Source organism: Mus musculus, chromosome 11, assembly GCF_000001635.26.
Source record: "Mus musculus strain C57BL/6J chromosome 11, GRCm38.p6 C57BL/6J".
Lineage (NCBI taxonomy): Eukaryota > Metazoa > Chordata > Mammalia > Rodentia > Muridae > Mus > Mus musculus.
Genome location: NC_000077.6, coordinates 71,105,046 through 71,125,165, shown reverse-complemented (window position 1 = coordinate 71,125,165; position 20,120 = coordinate 71,105,046). Strand labels below are relative to the sequence as shown.

Genomic DNA, 20,120 nt, shown 5'->3' with positions numbered 1-20,120 from the left:
CAGGTACCTGCAGAAAAGAAAGATACCCCTTCCCACAATGGCTTGTCCATTTCTAGAAGAAAAAATATTGGTCAATTATTAAGAGGCCTGCCTCAAGGCTCTAAATACGCACACTAGACATGCATCCATTACTCCTGACTACCCCTTACTCCTATATTGGCAACTGAGTTTCAAAGGGGACAAAATACATTCAAACAGTAGCCAAAAACAAGGCTTATTGTTACCAAAATTATCTGGAAAACAGTACAAAATACAGCCAAAATTGCAAGGCCTGGGAATAGTGGACCAAGTCTATGTCCTGAAACACGAACTCTATGGCATTCCTAGACCTTCCTGTCAGACAGACAATCTCAGGACTTCATAATGATGTTGTCAGAACTACAATGGTAGATCCATATGATCTGTCTGGAGCTCCACTATCAGTAATCTCCCCACTGCTCCATGGCCACCTACAGGGAGAGACCACAGCCACCAAATTACAGATGGGAAAGATGAGCTCAGTGGAGCTACTGGATTGTCTCGTAGGCTGAATGAAGACAGAGTTATGTCTGTGAACTCACCCTTTACTCTTAGCCTCAAGAGCATGTCTGGCACAGGGTAAGAAATCTATAAATGTCTGAGGCATGAATGAAAGTCAGACAGAATTATTATTAGTCACATGACCACTTGAAGTAAAATCTTCTACTCTAAATGTGCATTTTCTGCACTACACTGTTCAGAATATTCCAATGCTCACAGACTGTATGATGTACAGTTTAGACAGATGTCTAAATGTATCCAAATGATAAAGGATCAAAAAAAGTAGGGAGGAAGGAAGGAAGGAAGGAAGGAAGAATTGAATGAACACACAACACTAATGTATACACTTCTGTTCAAACTTTCTCTTCCATTTAGGAACCTTTCCAGGAGCACGTACGAAGCAAGTAAAAGAGGCTCTTTACCCTCTTCTAACATGGTCATCAAAAAGCAAGAATCTGTTCCAAAATTTCACAAAACTACTACTCTTTAAAAAATTGTGCCAAAGAGGCTCAGAAAACTTGGTCAGGGAAAGCTGGTATCCATGTGTACCAGAAGAAGAAGCACATATGATTGACATCCAAGATTTATTTGGCCCAAACTTAGGTACTCAGAAAAAGCCTCAATTAGTCATAATAGAAGGAGCTGCTGGGATTGGGAAGTCAACACTGGCCAGACTTGTGAAGAGAGCCTGGAAGGAAGGCAAGCTTTACAGGAATGACTTCCATCATGTCTTCTTCTTCAGCTGCAGAGAGCTGGCCCAGTATGAGCAGCTGAGTCTGGCTGAGCTCATAGTACAAGGCCAGGAAGTGCCCACAGCTCCCATTAGGCAGATCCTGTCTCACCCTGAGAAGTTGCTCTTCATTCTGGATGGCATAGATGAGCCAGCATGGGTCTTAGCAGACCAGAATCCTGAGTTATGTCTTCACTGGAGTCAAACCCAGCCTGTGCACACTCTGCTGGGCAGTTTACTTGGGAAATCCATCCTTCCTGGGGCTTCCTTCTTGCTCACAACTCGCACCACAGCTCTACAGAAATTCATTCCTTCCCTGGAGCAGCCATGTCAAGTGGAAGTCCTAGGATTCACTTTGTTTGAACGGAAAAACTATTTCTACAAATATTTTGGGAAGAAAAAAGGTGGAGTTACTACTTTTACATTAGTTAAATCAAACTCAGCGCTCCTGACTCTGTGTGAAGTTCCCTGGGTGTGCTGGTTGGTCTGCACTTGCCTGAAAAAGCAGATGGAGCAGGGTGGAGAGCTCTCACTGACCTCACAGACCACCACAGCACTCTGCCTGAAATACCTTTCCCTGACGATCCCAGGGCAGCACATGAGGACCCAGCTCAGAGACCTCTGCTCACTGGCTGCTGAGGGGGTCTGCCAAAGAAGGACCCTGTTCAGTGAAAGCGATCTCTGTAAGCAAGGGTTAGATGAGCATGCCATTGCCAGTTTCCTGAAGATTGGTGTCCTTCAAAAGCAGGCCAGCTCTCTGAGCTACAGCTTTGCCCACTTGTGTCTTCAGGAGTTCTTTGCAGCAATGTCCTACATCTTGGATGATAGTGAGGAAAGACATGCTGATATGAAAAATGACAGAATTGTGGAAACACTGGTAGAAAGGTATGGAAGACAAAACCTGTTTGAGGCACCCACTGTGCGTTTTTTATTTGGTCTTTTGAGTAAAGAGGAATTGAAAAAAATAGAAAAGCTCTTTTCCTGCAGCCTTCATGGAAAGACAAAGTTGAAACTACTATGGCACATCCTAGGGAAATCCCAACCCCATCAACCACCTTGCCTGGGTTTGCTCCACTGTCTGTATGAAAATCAGGATATGGAGCTCCTGACACACGTGATGCATGATCTGCAAGGAACAATAGTGCCTGGACCAGATGATTTGGCACACACAGTGTTGCAGACAAACGTGAAGCACCTGGTGATACAGACAGACATGGACCTCATGGTGGTTACTTTCTGCATTAAGTTCTGCTGTCACGTGAGGAGTCTTCAGCTGAACAGGAAGGTACAGCAGGGACATAAGTTTACGGCCCCTGGGATGGTTCTGTGAGTATCTATCTAGACACAACCCACTCTCCAGATTATCTGTGAATCCCATGATCCCACATGTTCTAAGAACCAGCAGCATCTTAGCTGGTTATAGGGTATCAGGGTACAGGTCCTAAGTAACCTCTAACTGCTGAATTGAAGCATCTTTCTCTTCTTTCTTCCGTGTGCTTGATCATGGGATGGTACCATGAACCGAGGTGAGGAACACGCAGCTTCTCTGATTCAAATCATCTTCACCCTTCACAGGGTTCCAATGGCCACAGTTACTAATCTTCCCTCTTAACATGCTTTCTCTCTGAGAAACAGCTCATTTCTGTAGGCACTATCTCCTATCCCCATTAAAATAACCTTGGCCCTGAAATCTTTCCCATCACCTAAGAATGCATATCTATTATTGTTCCCATGGTTTTACTGCCCAGATAATATTTGTATGTGTCAATAAAGGCAATCTGGCCCTGGCACTCACCTGAAAGGGTCCCTAACTTTCTGCCAATCCCAGCAGCAAGGTAGACTTCTTCCAGGGCTTGCCACCGCTGTACAGCATAGCTTACTTAGTACCATATATGTACTCCTTCCCTCTACATGATTTACCCTATAAATATTCATTAAGTATTTATTTTATACAATGGCCTACCAATCAATTACAAGAAGAGAAATAAAATTGCTATTCAAGGATCAGAGAAGTGGAGAGAGAATAGCCACCTACTCTAATTACATAGGGAGTGACTCTTGCCATGACAAAGCATATACCAGGTATCAGGGAAGGGAGTGTTTACGTAAGTGCCATCCCAGACTACTATACCCAGCAAAACTCTCAATCTCCATAGATGGAGAAACCAAAGTATTCCACGACAAAACCAAATTCACACAATATCTTTCCATGAATCCAGCCCTTCAAAGGATAATAAAGGGTAAATTCCAACACAAGGAGGGAAACTACTCCCTAGAAAAAGCAAGAAAGTAATTATTCAACAAACCTAAAAGAAGATAGTCACAAGAACAGAATCCCAACTCTAACAACAAAAATAACAGGAAGTACAATTAGTTTTCCTTAATATCTCTTAATATCAATGGACTCAATTCCCCCAATAAAAAGACATAGACTAACAGACTGGATGATTAAACAGGACCCAGGATTTTGCTGCATATAAGAAACCCACCTCAGGGACAAAGACAGACACTACCTCAGAGTAAAAGGCTGGAAAACAATTTTCCAAGTAAATGGTCCCAAGAAAGAAGCTGGAGTAGCCATTCTAATGTCAAATCAAATGGATTTCTAACCAAAAGTTATAAAAAAGGATAAGGAAGGATACTTCATATTGGTCAAAGAAGAAATCTACCAAGATGAATTCTCAATTCTGAATATCTATGCTCCAAATGCAAGAGCACCCAAATTCATTAAAGAAACTTTACTAAAGCAGAAAGTGCACATCCCACTCCACACAATAATAGTGGGAGACTTTAACACCCAACTCTTGGCAATGGACAGATCATGGAAACAGACACTAAACAAAGACACAATGAAACTAACAGACATTATGAGCCAAATGGATATAACAGATATTTATAGAACATTTCATCCTAAAGCAAAAGAATATACTTTATTCTTAGCACCTCATGGTACCTTCTCCAAAATTGACCATATAATTGGTGACAAAACAGATACAAGAAGATTGAAATAATCCCATGCACCCTATCAGATCACCACAGACTAAGGCTGGTCTTAAATTCCAACAACAACAAAAAAAAAAAACAATGTAAAGTGCACATACACATAAGAAACTGAACAACTCTCTACTCAATGATAACATGGTCAAGGAAAAAATAAAGAGGGGGCTGGAGAGATGGCTCAGAGGTTAAGGGCACTGACTCCTCTTCTAAAGGTCCTGAGTTCAAATCCCAGCAACCACATGGTAGCTCACAACCATCTGTAACAAGATCTGACTCCCTCTTCTGAAGTGTCTGAAGACAGCTACAGTGTACTTACATATAATAAATAAATAAATCTTTTTTAAAAAAGAAAGAAGAAAGAAAGAAAGAAATTAAAGACTTTTTAGAATTTAATGAAAATGAAGACCCATCATACCAAAACTTGTGAGACACAATGAAAGCAGTGGTAAGAGGAAAACTCATAGGTCTGAGTGCCTCCAAAAAGAAACTGGAGAGAGCTTACACTAACAGCTTGACAGCACACCTGAAATGTCTAGAACAAAGAGAAGCAAATACACTCAAGAAGAGTAGACGGCAGGAAATAATCAAACTCAGGTCTGAAATCAACCACATAGAAACAAAAAGAACTATACAGAGAATCAACCAAACCAGGAGCTGGTTCTTTGAGAAAAATCAATAAGATTGATAAACCCTTAGCAGACTAACCAGAGAGCACAGAGACAGTACACAAATTAATAAAATCAGAAATGAAAAGGGAAACATAACAATGAAAACCATGGAAATTCAAAAATTTCATCAAATTCTACTACAAAAGTTTATACTCAACTAAATTGGAAAATCTGGATGAAATGGACAATTTTCTAGACACATAAAAGGTGCCAAAGTTAAAACGGTGTCACATAAACCATCTAACCAGTCTCAAGAGCCCTAAAGAAATAGAAGCAGTCATTAATCATCTCCCAGTCAAAAAAAGCCCAGGACAAGATGGATTTAGTGGAGAATTATATCAGACCTTTAAAGAAAACCTAATACCAATACTCTTCAAACTATTCCACCAAATAGAAACAGAAGGAACACTACCCAATTCAGTCTATGAAGCCACAATTACTCTTACACCTAAACCGCACAAAAACCAAACAAAAAAAGGAGCTTCAGACCAATCTCTGTTATGAACACTGATGCAAAAATACTCAATAAAATTCTTGCCAACCGAATCCAAGAACACATCAAAATGATCATTCACCACAATCAACTAGGCTTCATCCCAGGGATGCAGAGATGGTTCAATATATGGAAATCCATCAAAGGAATCCACTACATAAACAAGCTCAAAGAAAAAAAATACACATGATCATTTCATTAGATGCTGAAAAAGCATTTGACAAAATTCAGCATCCCTTCATGTTAAAAGTCTTGTAAAGATCAGAAATTCAGGGCCCATACCTAAACATAGTAAAAGCAATATACAGCAAACCAGTAGCCAACATCAAACTAAATGGAGAGAAACTGGAAGCAATCCCACTAAGATCAGGGACTAGACAAGGCTGCACACTCTCTCCCTATCTCTTCAACATAGTACTTGAAGTTCTAGCTAGGGCTTTTAGACAACAAAGGTGGATCAAGGGATACAAATAGGAAGGAAAGAAGTCAAAGTATCACTATTTGCACATGGTATGATAGTATACTTAATTGGTCCCAAAAACCCCACTAGAGAACTCCTAAAGCTGATAAAAAAAAAAAAAAACAATTTTTTAAAGCCATCAGCAAAGTGGTGGGATATAAAATTAACTCAAACAAATCAGTAGTAGCCCTCCTCTACTCAAAGGATAAACAGGCTGAGAAAGAAATTGGGGAAATGACACCCTTCACAATAGTCACAAATAATATTACATTCCTTGATGTGACTCTAACCAAGCAAGTGAAAGATCTGTATGACAAGAACTTCAAGTCTTTGAAGAAAGAAATTGAAGATCTCAGAAGATGGAAAGATCTCCCATGCTCATGGATTAGCAGAACTAATATAGTAAAAATGGCCATCTTGCCAAAAGCAATCTACAGATTCAATGAAATCCCCATCAAAATTCCAAATCAATTCTTCATAGAATTAAAAAGAGCAATTTGCAAAATCATTTGGAATACTGAAAAACCCAGGATAGCGAAAACTATTCTCAACAATAAAAGAACTTTTGAGGGAATCACCATCCATGACCTCAACCTGTATTACAGAGAAATAGTGATAAAAACTGCATGGTTTTAGTACAGAGACAGTCAGAAAGATTTATGGAATAGAATTGAAGACTCAGTAATGAACCCACACACACAAACTTGATATTTGACAAAGGAGCTAAAACCATCCAGTGGGGAAAAGACAGTATTTTCAACAAATGGTGCTGGTTCAACTGGCAGTCAGCATGTAGAAAAAAGCAAATCGACCCATTCTTATCTCCTTGTACAAAGCTCAAGTCCAAGTGGATCAAGGAACCCCACATAAAACCAGATACACTGAAACTTATAGAGGAGAAAAAGGGGAAGAACCTTGAACACATGGGTACAGGGGGGAAATTACTGAACAGAACACCAATGGCTTATGCTCTAAGATCAACAATCGACAAATGGGACCTCATAAAATTGCAAAGTTTCTGTAAGGCAAAGGTCACTATCAATAGGACAAAAAGGCAACCAACATATTGAGAAAAGATCTTTACCAATCCTACATCCGATAGAGGGCTAATGTCAAATATATACAAAGAACTCAAGAAGTTGGACTCCAGAGAACCAAATAAACCTATTAAAAATGGGGTACAGAGCTAAACAAAGAATTTTCAACTGAGGAATATCAAATGGCTAAGAAGCACCTAAAGAAATGTTCAACACCTCACACCAGTCAGAATGGCTAAGATCAAAAACTCAGGTGGCAGCAGATTCTGGCAAGGATGTGGAGAAAGAGGAACATTCCTCCAGTGTTGGTGGGATTGCAAGCTGGTACAAACACTCTGGAAATCAGTTTGGCAGTTCCTCAGAAAATTGGACATAGTACTACCTGAGGACCCAGAAATACCACTCCCGGACATATACCCAGAAAATGCTACAACATGTAATAAGGACACATGCTCCACTATGTTCATAGTAACCTTATTTAGAATAGCCACGAGCTAGAAAGAACCCAGATGTCCCTCAACAGAGAATGGATACAGAAAATGTGGTACATTTACACAAAGGAATACTACTCAGCAATTAAAAACAATGAATTCATGAAATTCCTAGGCAAATGGATAGAACTAGAAAATATCATCCTGAGTGAGAAAACCCAATCACAAAAGAACACACATGGTATGCACTCACTGATAAGTGGATATTAGCTCAAAAGCTCCAAATTCCCAGGATACAATTCACAGACCACATGAAGCTCAATAAGAAGGAAGACCAAAGTATGGGTGCTTTGGTCCTTCTTAGAAAGAGAACAAAATTACTCACAAGAGTAAATACGGAGATAAAGTGTAGAGCAGAGACTGAAGGAAAGGCCACCCAGAGACTGTCCCACCTGAGGATTCATCCCATATACAGTTAATAAACCCAGACACTATTGTGGATGCCAAGAAGTATGTGCTGAAAAGAGCCTGATATTGCTGTCTTCTGAGAAGCCCTGCCAGAGCCTTACAAATACAGAGGTGGATGTTAGCAGCCAATCATTGGACTGAATGTGGGATCCCCAATAGAGGAGTTAAAGGACTGAAGGAGTTGAAAGGGTTTGTAACTCCATAGGAAGAATACCAATATCAACCAACCAGACCCCCAGAGCTCCCAGAGACTAAGCCATCAACAAAGGAGTACACATGGCTCCAGCTGCATATGTAGCAGAGGATGGCCTTGTCATGCTTCAATGGGAGGAGAGGTCTTTGGTCCTATGAAGGCTCAATAGATGCCCCAGTTTAGGGGAATCTAGGGCAGGGAGGTGGGAGTGGGTGGGTGGGTGAAAGAATGCCCTCATAGAAACAGGGGGAGGTAGGATGTGATAGGGTGTTTCCAAGAGGGAGGAAAACCAGGAAAGAGGACAACATTTGAAATGTAAATTAAGAAAACATACAATAATTTTTTTAAAAAGCCAACAGATGCTCTAATCTTAGAAGTATTGTTAGCTATTCATTGAGCAATATTATGGTTTTTATTTATTTATTGTTCAATTCAGTGTATGGGAATTGACACTGCTTTTGGGAGCCTTACTTAAATCTTATTAGCATGACTCCGTGTATGCAGGTATAAGTGTAAAGATCAGGGAACAACCGTTGGGTACTGTTTATTTTGCCACCTTTGTTGTCAGGCTAGTGAGCCAGCCACTCTACCGATGATGCCATCTTTCTCACTGCTTTGCCAGTCGTCTGTTCTTGCATGAGCCTGGTTTGATTTTTTTGGGAGGGGGTGACTTCCCATGTTCCCTAAGTTCTTCAAGAACTTCAGGGTTGTAGGTGAGGACAGGGGGGTTCTGGAATTAGGGTTCAGTTCCCCCATTTGATTCTTGATCTGTCAGTAAAGAAAGCCATGGGCCAATTGCTGGGCAAAAGGTGCAGGCAGAACTTCACGGTCCCAGGAGGAAAAGGGCACACAAGGAAGAGAAGAGGGAGTTCCACCATGCTTTGGATAGAGGAGAACCAGGCATCGATGTGAGTTCTAGGGAGGAAACAGTGGGCTAAGATGTCTTGCAAGGACTATATTCAACTGACCAACTAAGTAATGGCAGGTGGGAGGTACAAAGTTAAGAGTCGTGGTAAGGGTGAGTTTCCCAGGTGGGAGATAGTAGTGCCCAGCAATTGAACCAAGAAGGCAAGTTGACAATGAAAAAAGAAAAGAAAAGAGATCTGAGTATGTACAGAGATGGAGGCTATATAGGACAGGAGATCCAGGAACACCATTCTGTTTGAGAAGGTCAATGCCATTAGGACCATGGGGTGATCCCATGGGAAAGTGGAAGTCTTCAGCTGCTAGGAAGAAAGTAAAGTTGAGAGGAAAAGTCAGACAGATAAGGCTGACAAAAAAAAAAAAAAAACTAGGAGTCCATTACACACAAGGAAAATAGTTCAAAGGTAGAATTAGCCAAAGACAAGAGAAGATAAAGGACTAGCTCAGGAAATTAAGGCATCAGAAATGGCAGTGAACAATGTATCTGTGTGTGGCTCATAATGGCAACTCATGCTTTTTAAATAATATATTCTGGATTTCCACATTCATTCAGTGTAAATACTGACAATGCATCAAAACTGCCATCCTAGGGAAGTGGATCAGCAAGGAAGAACATTTGCTGCTCTTCAAAAAATGTGGATCCATTCCAAGCACCCACATTAGATGGCCCACACTACCTTAACTGGAGTTCCTGAAGATACCAATCCCAGCTCCTATGCTCTGCCAGCTCCTACATTCATATAAGGCACAGACAAGCAGGCAAACTATCATACATACAAATTAAAAAGATATAAATACTTTTTAAAATAATCATTCTTTGAAATTTACTACTTGGTTTCCCTAATATTTCTTTGGTGTTGTGAATTTATCTGTATCTCTATCTCTCTCTGTGTCTCTGTGTGTCTGTGTGTCTGTGTGTCTCTGTGTATCTGTGTCTCTCTCTGTTTGTCTCTGTCCCTCTATCTCTGTCTTTCTGTCTCTGTCTTTATCTGTCTCTCTCTCTCTGTCTCTCTCTCTGTCTCTCTCTGTCTCTCTCTCTGTCTCTCTCTGTCTCTCTCTGTCTCTCTCTCTGGGAGGGAGAGTGTCAACTATCCCTTCTCTCTCCTCTCCCTATGGTCCTCCTTGTATCCTTGTATCCTTGGAAGAATTCAAGGACCATGTGAACCAACACAGCTATAGTATACAGAGTGTGTGATCATGCTTAACATACCATCATGAAGTCATTCTCAACTGCCTCTCCTGAGCTCTTTTCCTTCCAGTTTTCCAGTTCCATCATGAGACTCAAGAAATGTGGTCCAAAGGAAAGCAGGTGTTCTCACATCAAAGAGAGGAAGCCTATCTGAATTCCCAAGGCCCCACTTTGTGTCAGTTCCTAAGCTGAGCACTACAGCTTAAAAAGAAAAGATGCAAGCCATTTGTTCACACCCTTCGGACACCTGGACTGAGTCAGAAACAGATGCACAAAATGAGCACATAGCATGCTAATAGAAAGGACGTAGATGAGGAACCACACAAAGGAGGGGATCCAGAATATGAAGCAAAGGAACATGTAGAAGTCTAGTGAATTCTGGGGATGGCATACCAGTGCCTGGGGCTCAGGCAGATAGAAACCTATCTGCTATGTGGGGCTATGTACAGACCTTGCACATGCATGTCACACCCCTCTCCTACCTCTCTCTACCCTCAGGTACAGATGGACCCCAATCACTGATGCCAGCTGGAAGATTTTCTTCTCCAATCTTAAGTTAGCCAGAAACCTGGAGGAGTTGGACCTAAGTGGAAATCCACTGAGCTACTATGCAGTACACAGTCTTTGTACGACCCTGAGAAAGCGTGGCTGCCAACTAAAGACTCTGTGGTGAGTCTGGAGTGGGTTCTCAAGAACCCTGAAGCAGGTGTAGATGGAAGGAGACTAAAGGAGAAGGATAACTCTAGAGGGAGGCTTAATATTTATCAAATATTCACTGAACTCCCTTTACACCTATAACACATGCCAGACTTGTTAAGATAAACAAATGGGATTCTGTTCTTGGGGATCATGAGAGACTTCATTCATCAAGAAATCCCACTAGCTAATGATAACACTGGACTCATGAGGACTTCAGTGGAGCACACTTCCTGAGGACATGAATAAAGCAGAAGTGAAGAATACAGAGGCAAAGGGAAGCCTGGGGGAGAAAGCTCCAGGTCCAAGAAATGACATCTTCCCATTTCCTCCTGCCCACTGCCCTTATAATCAAACTTCTACTAGGTTTCTATGGACTTTATCTTGATTAAGACTTTACTTAATGAATGAGATCATGCCCTATTCTGTATCTTTTGAATTTCATGTCACATGACTCTTGAAATAGAGCAGTGAGAGGTTCTAGGCCTATGGAGCTCTACCATGGCCAATGGCAGCAGAACATTGGTCCTAACCCTATATCCATTGCTCCTGCAGCTCAGCTGTGGAGAGCTTGGAATTCTCTGCCTAGACCAAAAAAGGCACAACAGAGACCTAACCACTGGCAGCTTAGCATGCCAAGGCTCACAAAGGGAGACCTGAGATAAGTTTTCAAAAGCAATGAGCCCTGGATAAGCTGACAGTGAGCATCTCCCATGCAGGCTTGTTGAATGCGGCCTCACATCCACATACTGCTCACTTCTGGCCTCAGTACTCAGTGCCCGCTCCAGCCTGACTGAGCTAGACCTGCAGCTGAATGACCTGGGTGATGGTGGTGTGAAGATGTTGTGTGAGGGGCTCAGGAATCCTGCCTGCAATCTCAGCATCCTGTGGTAAGCAAGCCCTGAGATACCTTTCTGGACATAAGGATGGGAAGGGACATAGGTGAGTTCCCAGATGACAAAACATAGAAAAGAGATAGATATATCATAGCCAGCCTGACTCCTGAGCAGCTGTGCCACTAACACCCTGTGATTAGGCAAGTCACTTGTCTTCTGGAAAACTCAGTGTCCTCATGGATTAAATGGAATGTGATACCCATCTCATGGACACAGAATGTATATTAAACAGTACATATGAAACAGCCTACAGTATACATATGTAAAAACAAAGATAATACTAGGTAAGTAGCTGGGTATGGTGGAATCACATACATTAGCATGGCTGTATATAGTAAAGGAATCTCAGGTTTGCTTTCCTCAAAGAGAGTGCTTCTATCATTTATTCATTCATTAATTCATGTATGTATGCATTCATATTAAGTTCTCTGTATGCCAAACATTGGTGAAGGCCCTAGGAAACAAAAATGAATGCATATGACTTATTCTTCTGAGTTATGTGGAAAGAGAGAAACAGTGATCATCCATCAGCCTGTGACTCTGAATTGACAAACCGCTGAATGCTGTTCGGTCAACAATGTTATGAGAGTGTAATTCTGTAAGAGGCATAATTTTACTGAATGGCGCAAGAGATCTCTCTGAGGTATGAAGGAGAAATAGACCTTGTTTCAGCCAAAATAAGACCAGCAGACCAGGCAAACACAAAGTTGGGAAAGGCTCTGGAAAAGATAGGTCCTAGAACCATAGTCACCATAGAGAGTCACAGGGGTTGACTACAGTAGTCTGAGATAGTTTTCAGCACCTAGAGCTGTACCATTCCTCCTGGCTTAGAATTCCATACAAACTAAGAAAGCATCCAAACTACAGCCCTGGAGATATGTGTCCTTCTCCATACAGCCATCCATGCTGTCTCTAAGTTGCTTCCTCTCTGGTCCCTCCACCTCTCCAACACAAGTCCAGACCGTTTCTAGAGGAACACTTCCCAGAGGTTGCTGGCCAGTGGCCATGATGAGCTTAGAGAACCACAGATGCTACATACCCCTGTACCCAGGGCCTGCTTGTTCTTCCAGCCAACAGGAAGAGTCAAGCAAGCCTGTGCCCTGGGGTTTCCCTCTGTCTGGCCTTCTCCTGCAACCTTCAAACCTTAGGAGCAGTTTTGCATTGAAGATCCTTATTTTCTCACCTCTGGTAGAGGAAACAGGCTCAGCTGGTAGGCACATTTGTTCCTCAGCAAGTTTTTTTAGGCATGACTGTTCCTCATACAATAAAGAAGTCCAGGACTGGACTTTACTGAAGATCTGCCTCCCAGACAACTCAATTACATGTGAATTCTTACCTGTCTCCTTCCCTCCTGGAGACATAACAATCTTGAACTCAAAGGTTCTGTTGCCCTCCCCAAAAAGCAACTTGATGTCATTTCACAGCCTCTCAGAGGAGGAGGAGGAAGAGGAGGAGGAGGAAGAGGAGGAGGAGGAAGAAGAGGAGGAGGAAGAAGAGGAGGAGTTGTCTTTCCTCTCCCGCCTTGTCTATGCCTCACAGCAGGCAGAGTAGCAATGATGTATCCATGCTTAGGAACTGAGGACTCTAAAACCCAGAGAAATCAGGCACTACTCTAACACCATCACCAACCCTGAAACCTGAGTGTTATAAGAATGAACCAGAGGACCTTGGTAGTGGCTTCTGTGTAAGGACAAGAGTTTCTTCCTTAGCACTAGAGGAATGGAGGGGGGAGGTGAGAAAGAACCAAGTCTCTTTCCTTCAAGGTGAATGCCCATGAAACCTTGCATCCGGCACTATGTGTTCACCTTGAAGAGCTTCACAGAATCTCTCTGGGGATATAGGCATGACTATTAGCCTTTAGGAATGCAGACAGCTACAGATGTGCCCTTTGCCAACAGAAGTCCCCTCATCTATTGCCATGTTCCCCTCCCAAGGACAATCTATCTCCAATGACTGACCTGTGGAGAGCAAGTATAAAGGGCCAGCCCCACATTTCAGCTCTGGAATGTTTCAAAGGTCCACTTCCTGTATTCAGATCACTGAACACTGACCAAGTCCCACTGAAACTGCTTCATGGACACATCTTCCTCACAGCCTGCTGCTGCTCTCTCTGTTTCTATCCTGTCCTGTTTTTTTTTTTTATCAAGGATAATACTGAATGAGCCTCCTCACTGGCTCCATCCATAGACAACAGAGTCCAGGATCTGGACTCTGCTGTCTTAAGATCCTGTGGTGGATCTCAGAAGAAACAGCCCCCTTTTATATTTGTAGGCTGGACCAGGCATCTCTCAGTGACCAAGTGATTGCAGAGCTCAGAACTCTGGAGGCAAAGAATCCAAAGCTGCTCATCTCCAGCACATGGTAAGAAGGGGAAGGAGACAAAGATCCGCCTGATCAACCCTGGCCCTATGTGGCTGGTTTGAAGCTGGGAAATGGAGAATGGGACCTGAGGTGGAAAAGACACAGAAAGCCTGGGGGAAAAAAAACAGGAAACCACAGAGACTGAAGTAAGGAAGGGGTCTGTGTGTACAGAGGTTGTAATTTTTTAGCAAAAATAGGATTATGCACCATGCCAGCTTAAGCTCTTCCATCAGAAAAAAATATATATAAAAAGGTGAATTAATGGAGAGTACTCTGGGAACAGTAAGTGTGATGTCAGTGAAGAAAGACATAGAGAAATGCTTAGAGAACAAAACACACTCTGTGCATCACTGTTTAAACACTAATGCTCAGACAGACACACAAAAGAGAATGTGCATGCTCCAACACACACACACACACACACACACACACACACACTACTGTGGAGTATGAAGCCTCAGGGAGGGAAAAGTCCATTTCCATCCCCCAGGGACTGTACTAAACCCTGATTTTTGGCACATTTCAGTTCACGACCATGAATTCCATCTGTTCCCAAGTTCCTAGCTTCCGTGCTACATATGAAATGGAGGGGCCTCTAAACAGAGGAGGGTCATCCATTCATTTAACAAACATTCCTGCAAAAACACTATGCATCAAACACTATTTGGCCATCTGAGGGCACATTCATGAACAAGGCAGACATGGCCCAACATTTATTACCTGAATCCAGCAAAGAAGGGACACTTGGTTCCCCACTGTCCACATAATTGTACCCAGGGATTCTGTGAGTGCAGTGGTGGTCTGTTTAACAAAGCTAAGGTGAGCTGTAGTGACCTCTCAAAGATGGGAAATCTGGAAAGATCCAAGAAGAAAACACCAGGTGTAGAGTATAAGAAAGCAGAGAGAGCAGCTCCTTGGAGGGAGAGGAAACCACATGTGGTGAGCTTCAGCTCTGCTTCACCATCACCTGAGAGATCCACAGAAATGTATTTGTGCCGACTTAGACTTTCAGATAGGGCAGCTTCCTTCAATGAGATTTCTGACTTAGAAGGCTATCCAGGTAACATTTGAACGTGGTATTTGAGAGGCACCTGTCTAGAGGTCACTGAGCAAGAAGAGGTGGTATAGGAGGCCCTAGAGTGGACAGGGGTCAGAGTAAGAATAATGGCCCATGCCAAGAAACTTCTACTTCTGCCCAGAGGCAATGAAAGGCATTCCATGACCTCAGTCATGAAGTGGCATCTCCTCACATGTTTTATGGTCAGCTACTATGCAGAAAATGTGCTGGAAGGGACCACATCAGGAGCAGGAATACCTGTCAGAGGATGCAGGTGGTGGCTCGGGACACTGCCCACTTCATCCTAGGACTAGGATGCAGGCTTTGTGAGTTTAGAGTAGAGAACAGAAATCAGGGAGGTTGAGAAGGTATTGTCTTGGTGATTAGCATTCAGAGTAAGTGATTATTAGCTTTTTTCACTAGAACACAATGTCTGACACTGGGCACCACATATAAAGAACAGAGATTATTTCTTGTAGTTCTGGATATAAGAGGGCAAGGGTATGGACTCTGTATATAGAGAAGCCTTTCTTGCTCTTCCATCTGATTTCACAACAGAGAAAGTTGAAATAAAGAAGTTAAGCTGGATTTTGTGGCAATCTGGTCAGGGCACAGGAATCTACCTCTGTGGCGATGTTATTGGCCCCTTAATGAAGGCAGAGCCCTCATGATCTCACTGTGTCTTACCCTTCATTCTATGAGCACTGTAGCATTACATTCAGGATTAACATTCTAATGTGTGAACACTGGGGAACACATATCATATAAAGCAAAGGAGGGGTTGAGATTAACCTGGTTCTAGCACCATAGATGCATAGGAGGATGGGGGCCCTCATACAGTTGTGACTCAGAGTATAAGCATAAGACAGAGTAAAAATCCAGATGGGTTGGATTTTATGTGGGAATATGGTGTACACAACCCTGGTTCTCCATGCTTTTCCTGACATCTGAAGGAAAGACTATGTCTATGTGTAGGAAGCCACATGTGATGGTCCCTACGATGAACATGGATAAAGAAGAAGTGGGTGATAGCCAGGCCCTACTGAAGCAGCAGAGACAGCAGTCAGGTATGTAAAGGAATCAACCCAGTGCCTGTAAGTATAGGATACAAGAACATCTGTAGGGGAACGACATCATTTCTCTTTCTTGTTTGATTTTTTTTATTTCATACACAAGTACTATATTTACATTATTCCTGCCCCTCCATCTATTCACTCAAACTCCTCCTGTGTTCTATTCACAAACTCTCAAATTCCTAAACTCTTCTTTAATATTATTGTTGTTAAATATATGTGTATATACACTTATGTGTACATATGCATATATAAATAATATGGGATGAGTCCATTTGCTGTTGGTCATGTATACATGTTTGAGGGTAGCCACTTAGGATTGGATAATCTATGTTGTAACCCTTGCCTGGGGAAGACTGACTGATGTTACCTTTCTCCTACCAGCTGTTAAGTGCCTATAGCTCTTTATTTTGGCATGGAGCATTAAGAGATTTCCCTTATCTACATCAGCATGTCAACTACTGTTGTCATCGAGAAAATCTTGTTAAAGCAGTGATATTGGTAAGGTTTTATGAGCACAGATTCCCTGTCCCATACAGAAAGCATTATCTGTAATAAATGTCCTGGAAGTGCTCATCATTTTTATCCCCCTGTCTCTTGACATGGAACAGTACAAGTTCACCATAAACAAGAGCCTCACCCTTTTCAAGACCTTTTTTTCACACCTAGAACCCAGAGGAAGGATTACTTCCCTCTATCTCAGCCTTGGAGGCTACTGCTGCCCCTTTCCCAAGTCTGTGGCTTGTATCAGGCTCTGTACCAGGGCTCACTGTCTCATTCTGATCTGCTATGTCCTAGGACTCACCTCCATATCCCTGCTCATCCATCTTCTGAGTTATGTTCTTTTCTCACCATAACCACTTGAGACAAGCTAGGAAGAAAGAAAACACAAGGGCTGGCTTAGGAGCAGGTATGGTAGGATGGCTGCTCAAAGAAGACAATGTAAAGAAAATAAAACAAAATGCCACAAATACATATGCACACACACATACACATACACATGCAGGTAGCCTGAGGATCAGGGATACAGACTGAAGATGCACTTCCTGATAAGGCCTAAACTGGTCAATATAGAAAATGGTTCACAGCCTTATTTAACCAAAATAACAAAGGGTTCGGCAATGGTAGATTACTGGGGAAGTCAGGGGAGATGAGGCTTTACAACACAGAGTGACCACTGGCTGGCCTCTTTTACAAGAATGGTAATCATAACTTGTACCATTAAAGACCTTTCATCCATGCTCTCCTGTCTCTCCAGGAGACAAACACATGGAACCTCTGGGGACTGAAGATGAGTTCTGGGGCCCTACAGGACCTGTGACTACTGAGGTGGTTGACAGAGAGAGGAACCTGTACCGGTGAGTGAGCTTTGTGTGGCATAGGCTAGCTGTACCCAGTCTACTTTCCATAAGGGATCTACCTACACAGATAAACCCCCAACCCAATCTATGCTGTAACTTCTCCTCCCTTCACCAATTCAGGAGACTTAGACCAGGAATAAAATAAAAATTTGGGGTTGATATAAAATTAGGGGACTTTTTCAAAAATTTATAAAACAGGAGACCACAAGTACTTCCCTTTTCAGTTACTCAGATCCATCAACCACTTTCAATTTGTTTCAACTATGCTCATTCTTTCTTAGTCAACACTGTCACAGTATTGTGACAGTACAGCTGTCACAGTATTATAGGGCCAAAACATTATATGATTTCACCCACAATAATTTCACAGTACATCCCATTATTAAGATAGGACCTAGACTTCCACAACCAGCACACCACTACCAGTTCAACGTGCTGACCTTAATACTTCATTTCACCGAAACAGTCTGTGCTCAGCTTTGCTCGTTATCTGAAACATAGTCTATCTGGTGATTAGTTTATCCCTGGTGTACACAGCATCCCTCCCTTCATTATATTCCTTTTCTCCTGTCCTTAGATTCACCTTAAATCTCTGTACTCTTTGCATTCTTGCTTTACTAACAACTATTTTGTACCAAGAACCCCCCTGAAGCTGAGAACATGACAATGTGTATGGCAGCCTTGTCCTCCAAGAATTCTAGTCTCATGAGTAATTGCCTAAATACACAATGGTGTCTTCTATAACCTATTACCCTCCTCCAACACTGCCACAGTCACTGTCTCAGCTGAAGAAACTGTCACTTCTCATTTCCTCTCACAGAAACTGGCACTTGTCTACCCAACAGTTTCCAAACAGAAAGTGTTGAGAAAATAACTGAAGATCTTGGTAAAGTGCTCTTTCAGGACCAATTATTTACCACTATTATCATCAGATAGACTCTTATTATTGAGAAATGTACACTTTAACAATAGAAACACTAAAAACTGAAGATGTATCTGATTATTTGAGCCCTTGTCTAGTGTAAACAAGGTCTTAGGTTTCTCTCCAAACTTTACACATACAAGTACACAAACACACACACCTCTATTTCATCACCCTCAGCACCATCACAGGAGAGCTGACAGCTCCCTACATGTGTTACATGGAGATTTGCACTAGATAGCTCAGTACTCACAGTTCTCTAAGGTGATGTTGTCATTAACCCTATGTACAGATGAGGAAACACATTTGAGAGATTAAGTGACTAATCAGGGATCCACATAGACAGCAGAGGAAAAAAACTCAGAGCCACCTGCCTGAAGTCTGCTGTGTCCTGAGCTCTACACTGAGTCTGCACACAACAGATGAATAGTACTGGTTTTAACTGGTGTATGCCTCTCTCTCTTCCAGAGTTCAGTTACCCATGGCTGGTTCCTACCACTGTCCCAGTACAGGACTCCACTTTGTGGTGACAAGGGCAGTGACAATCGAGATTGAATTCTGTGCCTGGAGCCAATATCTCGACAAGACTCCCTTGCAGCAGAGTCACATGGTGGTTGGACCTCTGTTTGACATCAAGGCTGAGCAAGGAGCTGTGACTGCAGTGTACCTCCCTCATTTTGTGGCCCTCCAAGGTAACCAAGGGAAGCTTAACGAGGAGGTGGGAATAATGGATGAGCTTGACAGGCCATATGGAAACTGTAGGATAGTGGGTGATAAATAACTGTTCCAAGGCTTCCTTACTAAGGCAGAGCAGTTTCCAGAGGTAAACAATGAGATGTTTTGTCATCCCTTCTTGTCTGATGGATCTTCTTTGAAGTACATGTCTCCCAGCCTTATGACTTTACTTCTGTTTGACCAGAAGGAATCCCTAATTAGACAGTAATGTCTTCCGTAGCAATGTTAACTGGTGATTATCGAGTACTCCTTACAAATTATATACCTTAAGGTGTACTGTTTCTACTCAGATGGAAGCGTACTCTGGGACTTGGAGCCCAGGAATCATACAGTTCTGAGGGGAAAAGGTATTCCAATGTAAGAGTACCCTGAGAAATGGAAGTTTAGGAACCACCCAGCTCTGAGAAGAAGCGTCCTCAGCAGAGGCATTGCAGCTCCAAGGGGAGAGTCTCCCCAGCTGAGCTTAAGATCTCAGGGGCCTCAGTCCTGCTCCTTCTCTTTACTTCTTCTCTTTTTCTCTTCATTGCTTCTTGGCTTCTTCCAACCAGAGTGTCACACCAGACAGAAAATCCCATAAAAGACATTTATTGGAGGTTCAAAATCTGGAGGGACAAATCCAGAGATGGCTGCCCTCTGCTCCATGAGTGGACAGCAAGGAATTGGACTATAGACAGGGTTTACATAAGATTTCTGAGGGGTAGATCTTTTTAGGGCAGAGATTTCCAGATTGAAGATTGATGGGATTTCAAGTCCTGCATGTGCGGAGCTGTGGGATTTGTGAGTTTTCCTGTTCAGGGATTGGTGGAGTTTTATGCTCAGAGATTGGTGGGTGTTTGTGGGAAGGAAGCTCAGGAATTGGTGAGTTTCCTACTCAGGAATTGGTGACTTTTTTTTCACCTCCTTTTCC

General features: G+C 42.4%; 1 protein-coding gene across 3 annotated transcripts in view; it reads left to right on the top strand.

Annotated features, from left to right (window-relative positions):
- The window catches only part of Nlrp1a (NLR family, pyrin domain containing 1A), a 53,773-nt gene that overhangs the window by 19,804 nt on the left and 13,849 nt on the right, over nt 1-20,120 (top strand). For all 3 annotated transcript variants that reach the window (NM_001004142.2, XM_017314354.2, XM_017314355.1), the window contains 7 exons: nt 895-2,575; nt 10,611-10,781; nt 11,528-11,698; nt 13,976-14,065; nt 16,098-16,189; nt 17,454-17,553; nt 18,947-19,170. In NM_001004142.2, coding sequence (NP_001004142.2) covers nt 895-2,575; nt 10,611-10,781; nt 11,528-11,698; nt 13,976-14,065; nt 16,098-16,189; nt 17,454-17,553; nt 18,947-19,170 — 2,529 coding nt within the window. The remainder of the gene's footprint in view (nt 1-894; nt 2,576-10,610; nt 10,782-11,527; nt 11,699-13,975; nt 14,066-16,097; nt 16,190-17,453; nt 17,554-18,946; nt 19,171-20,120) is intronic.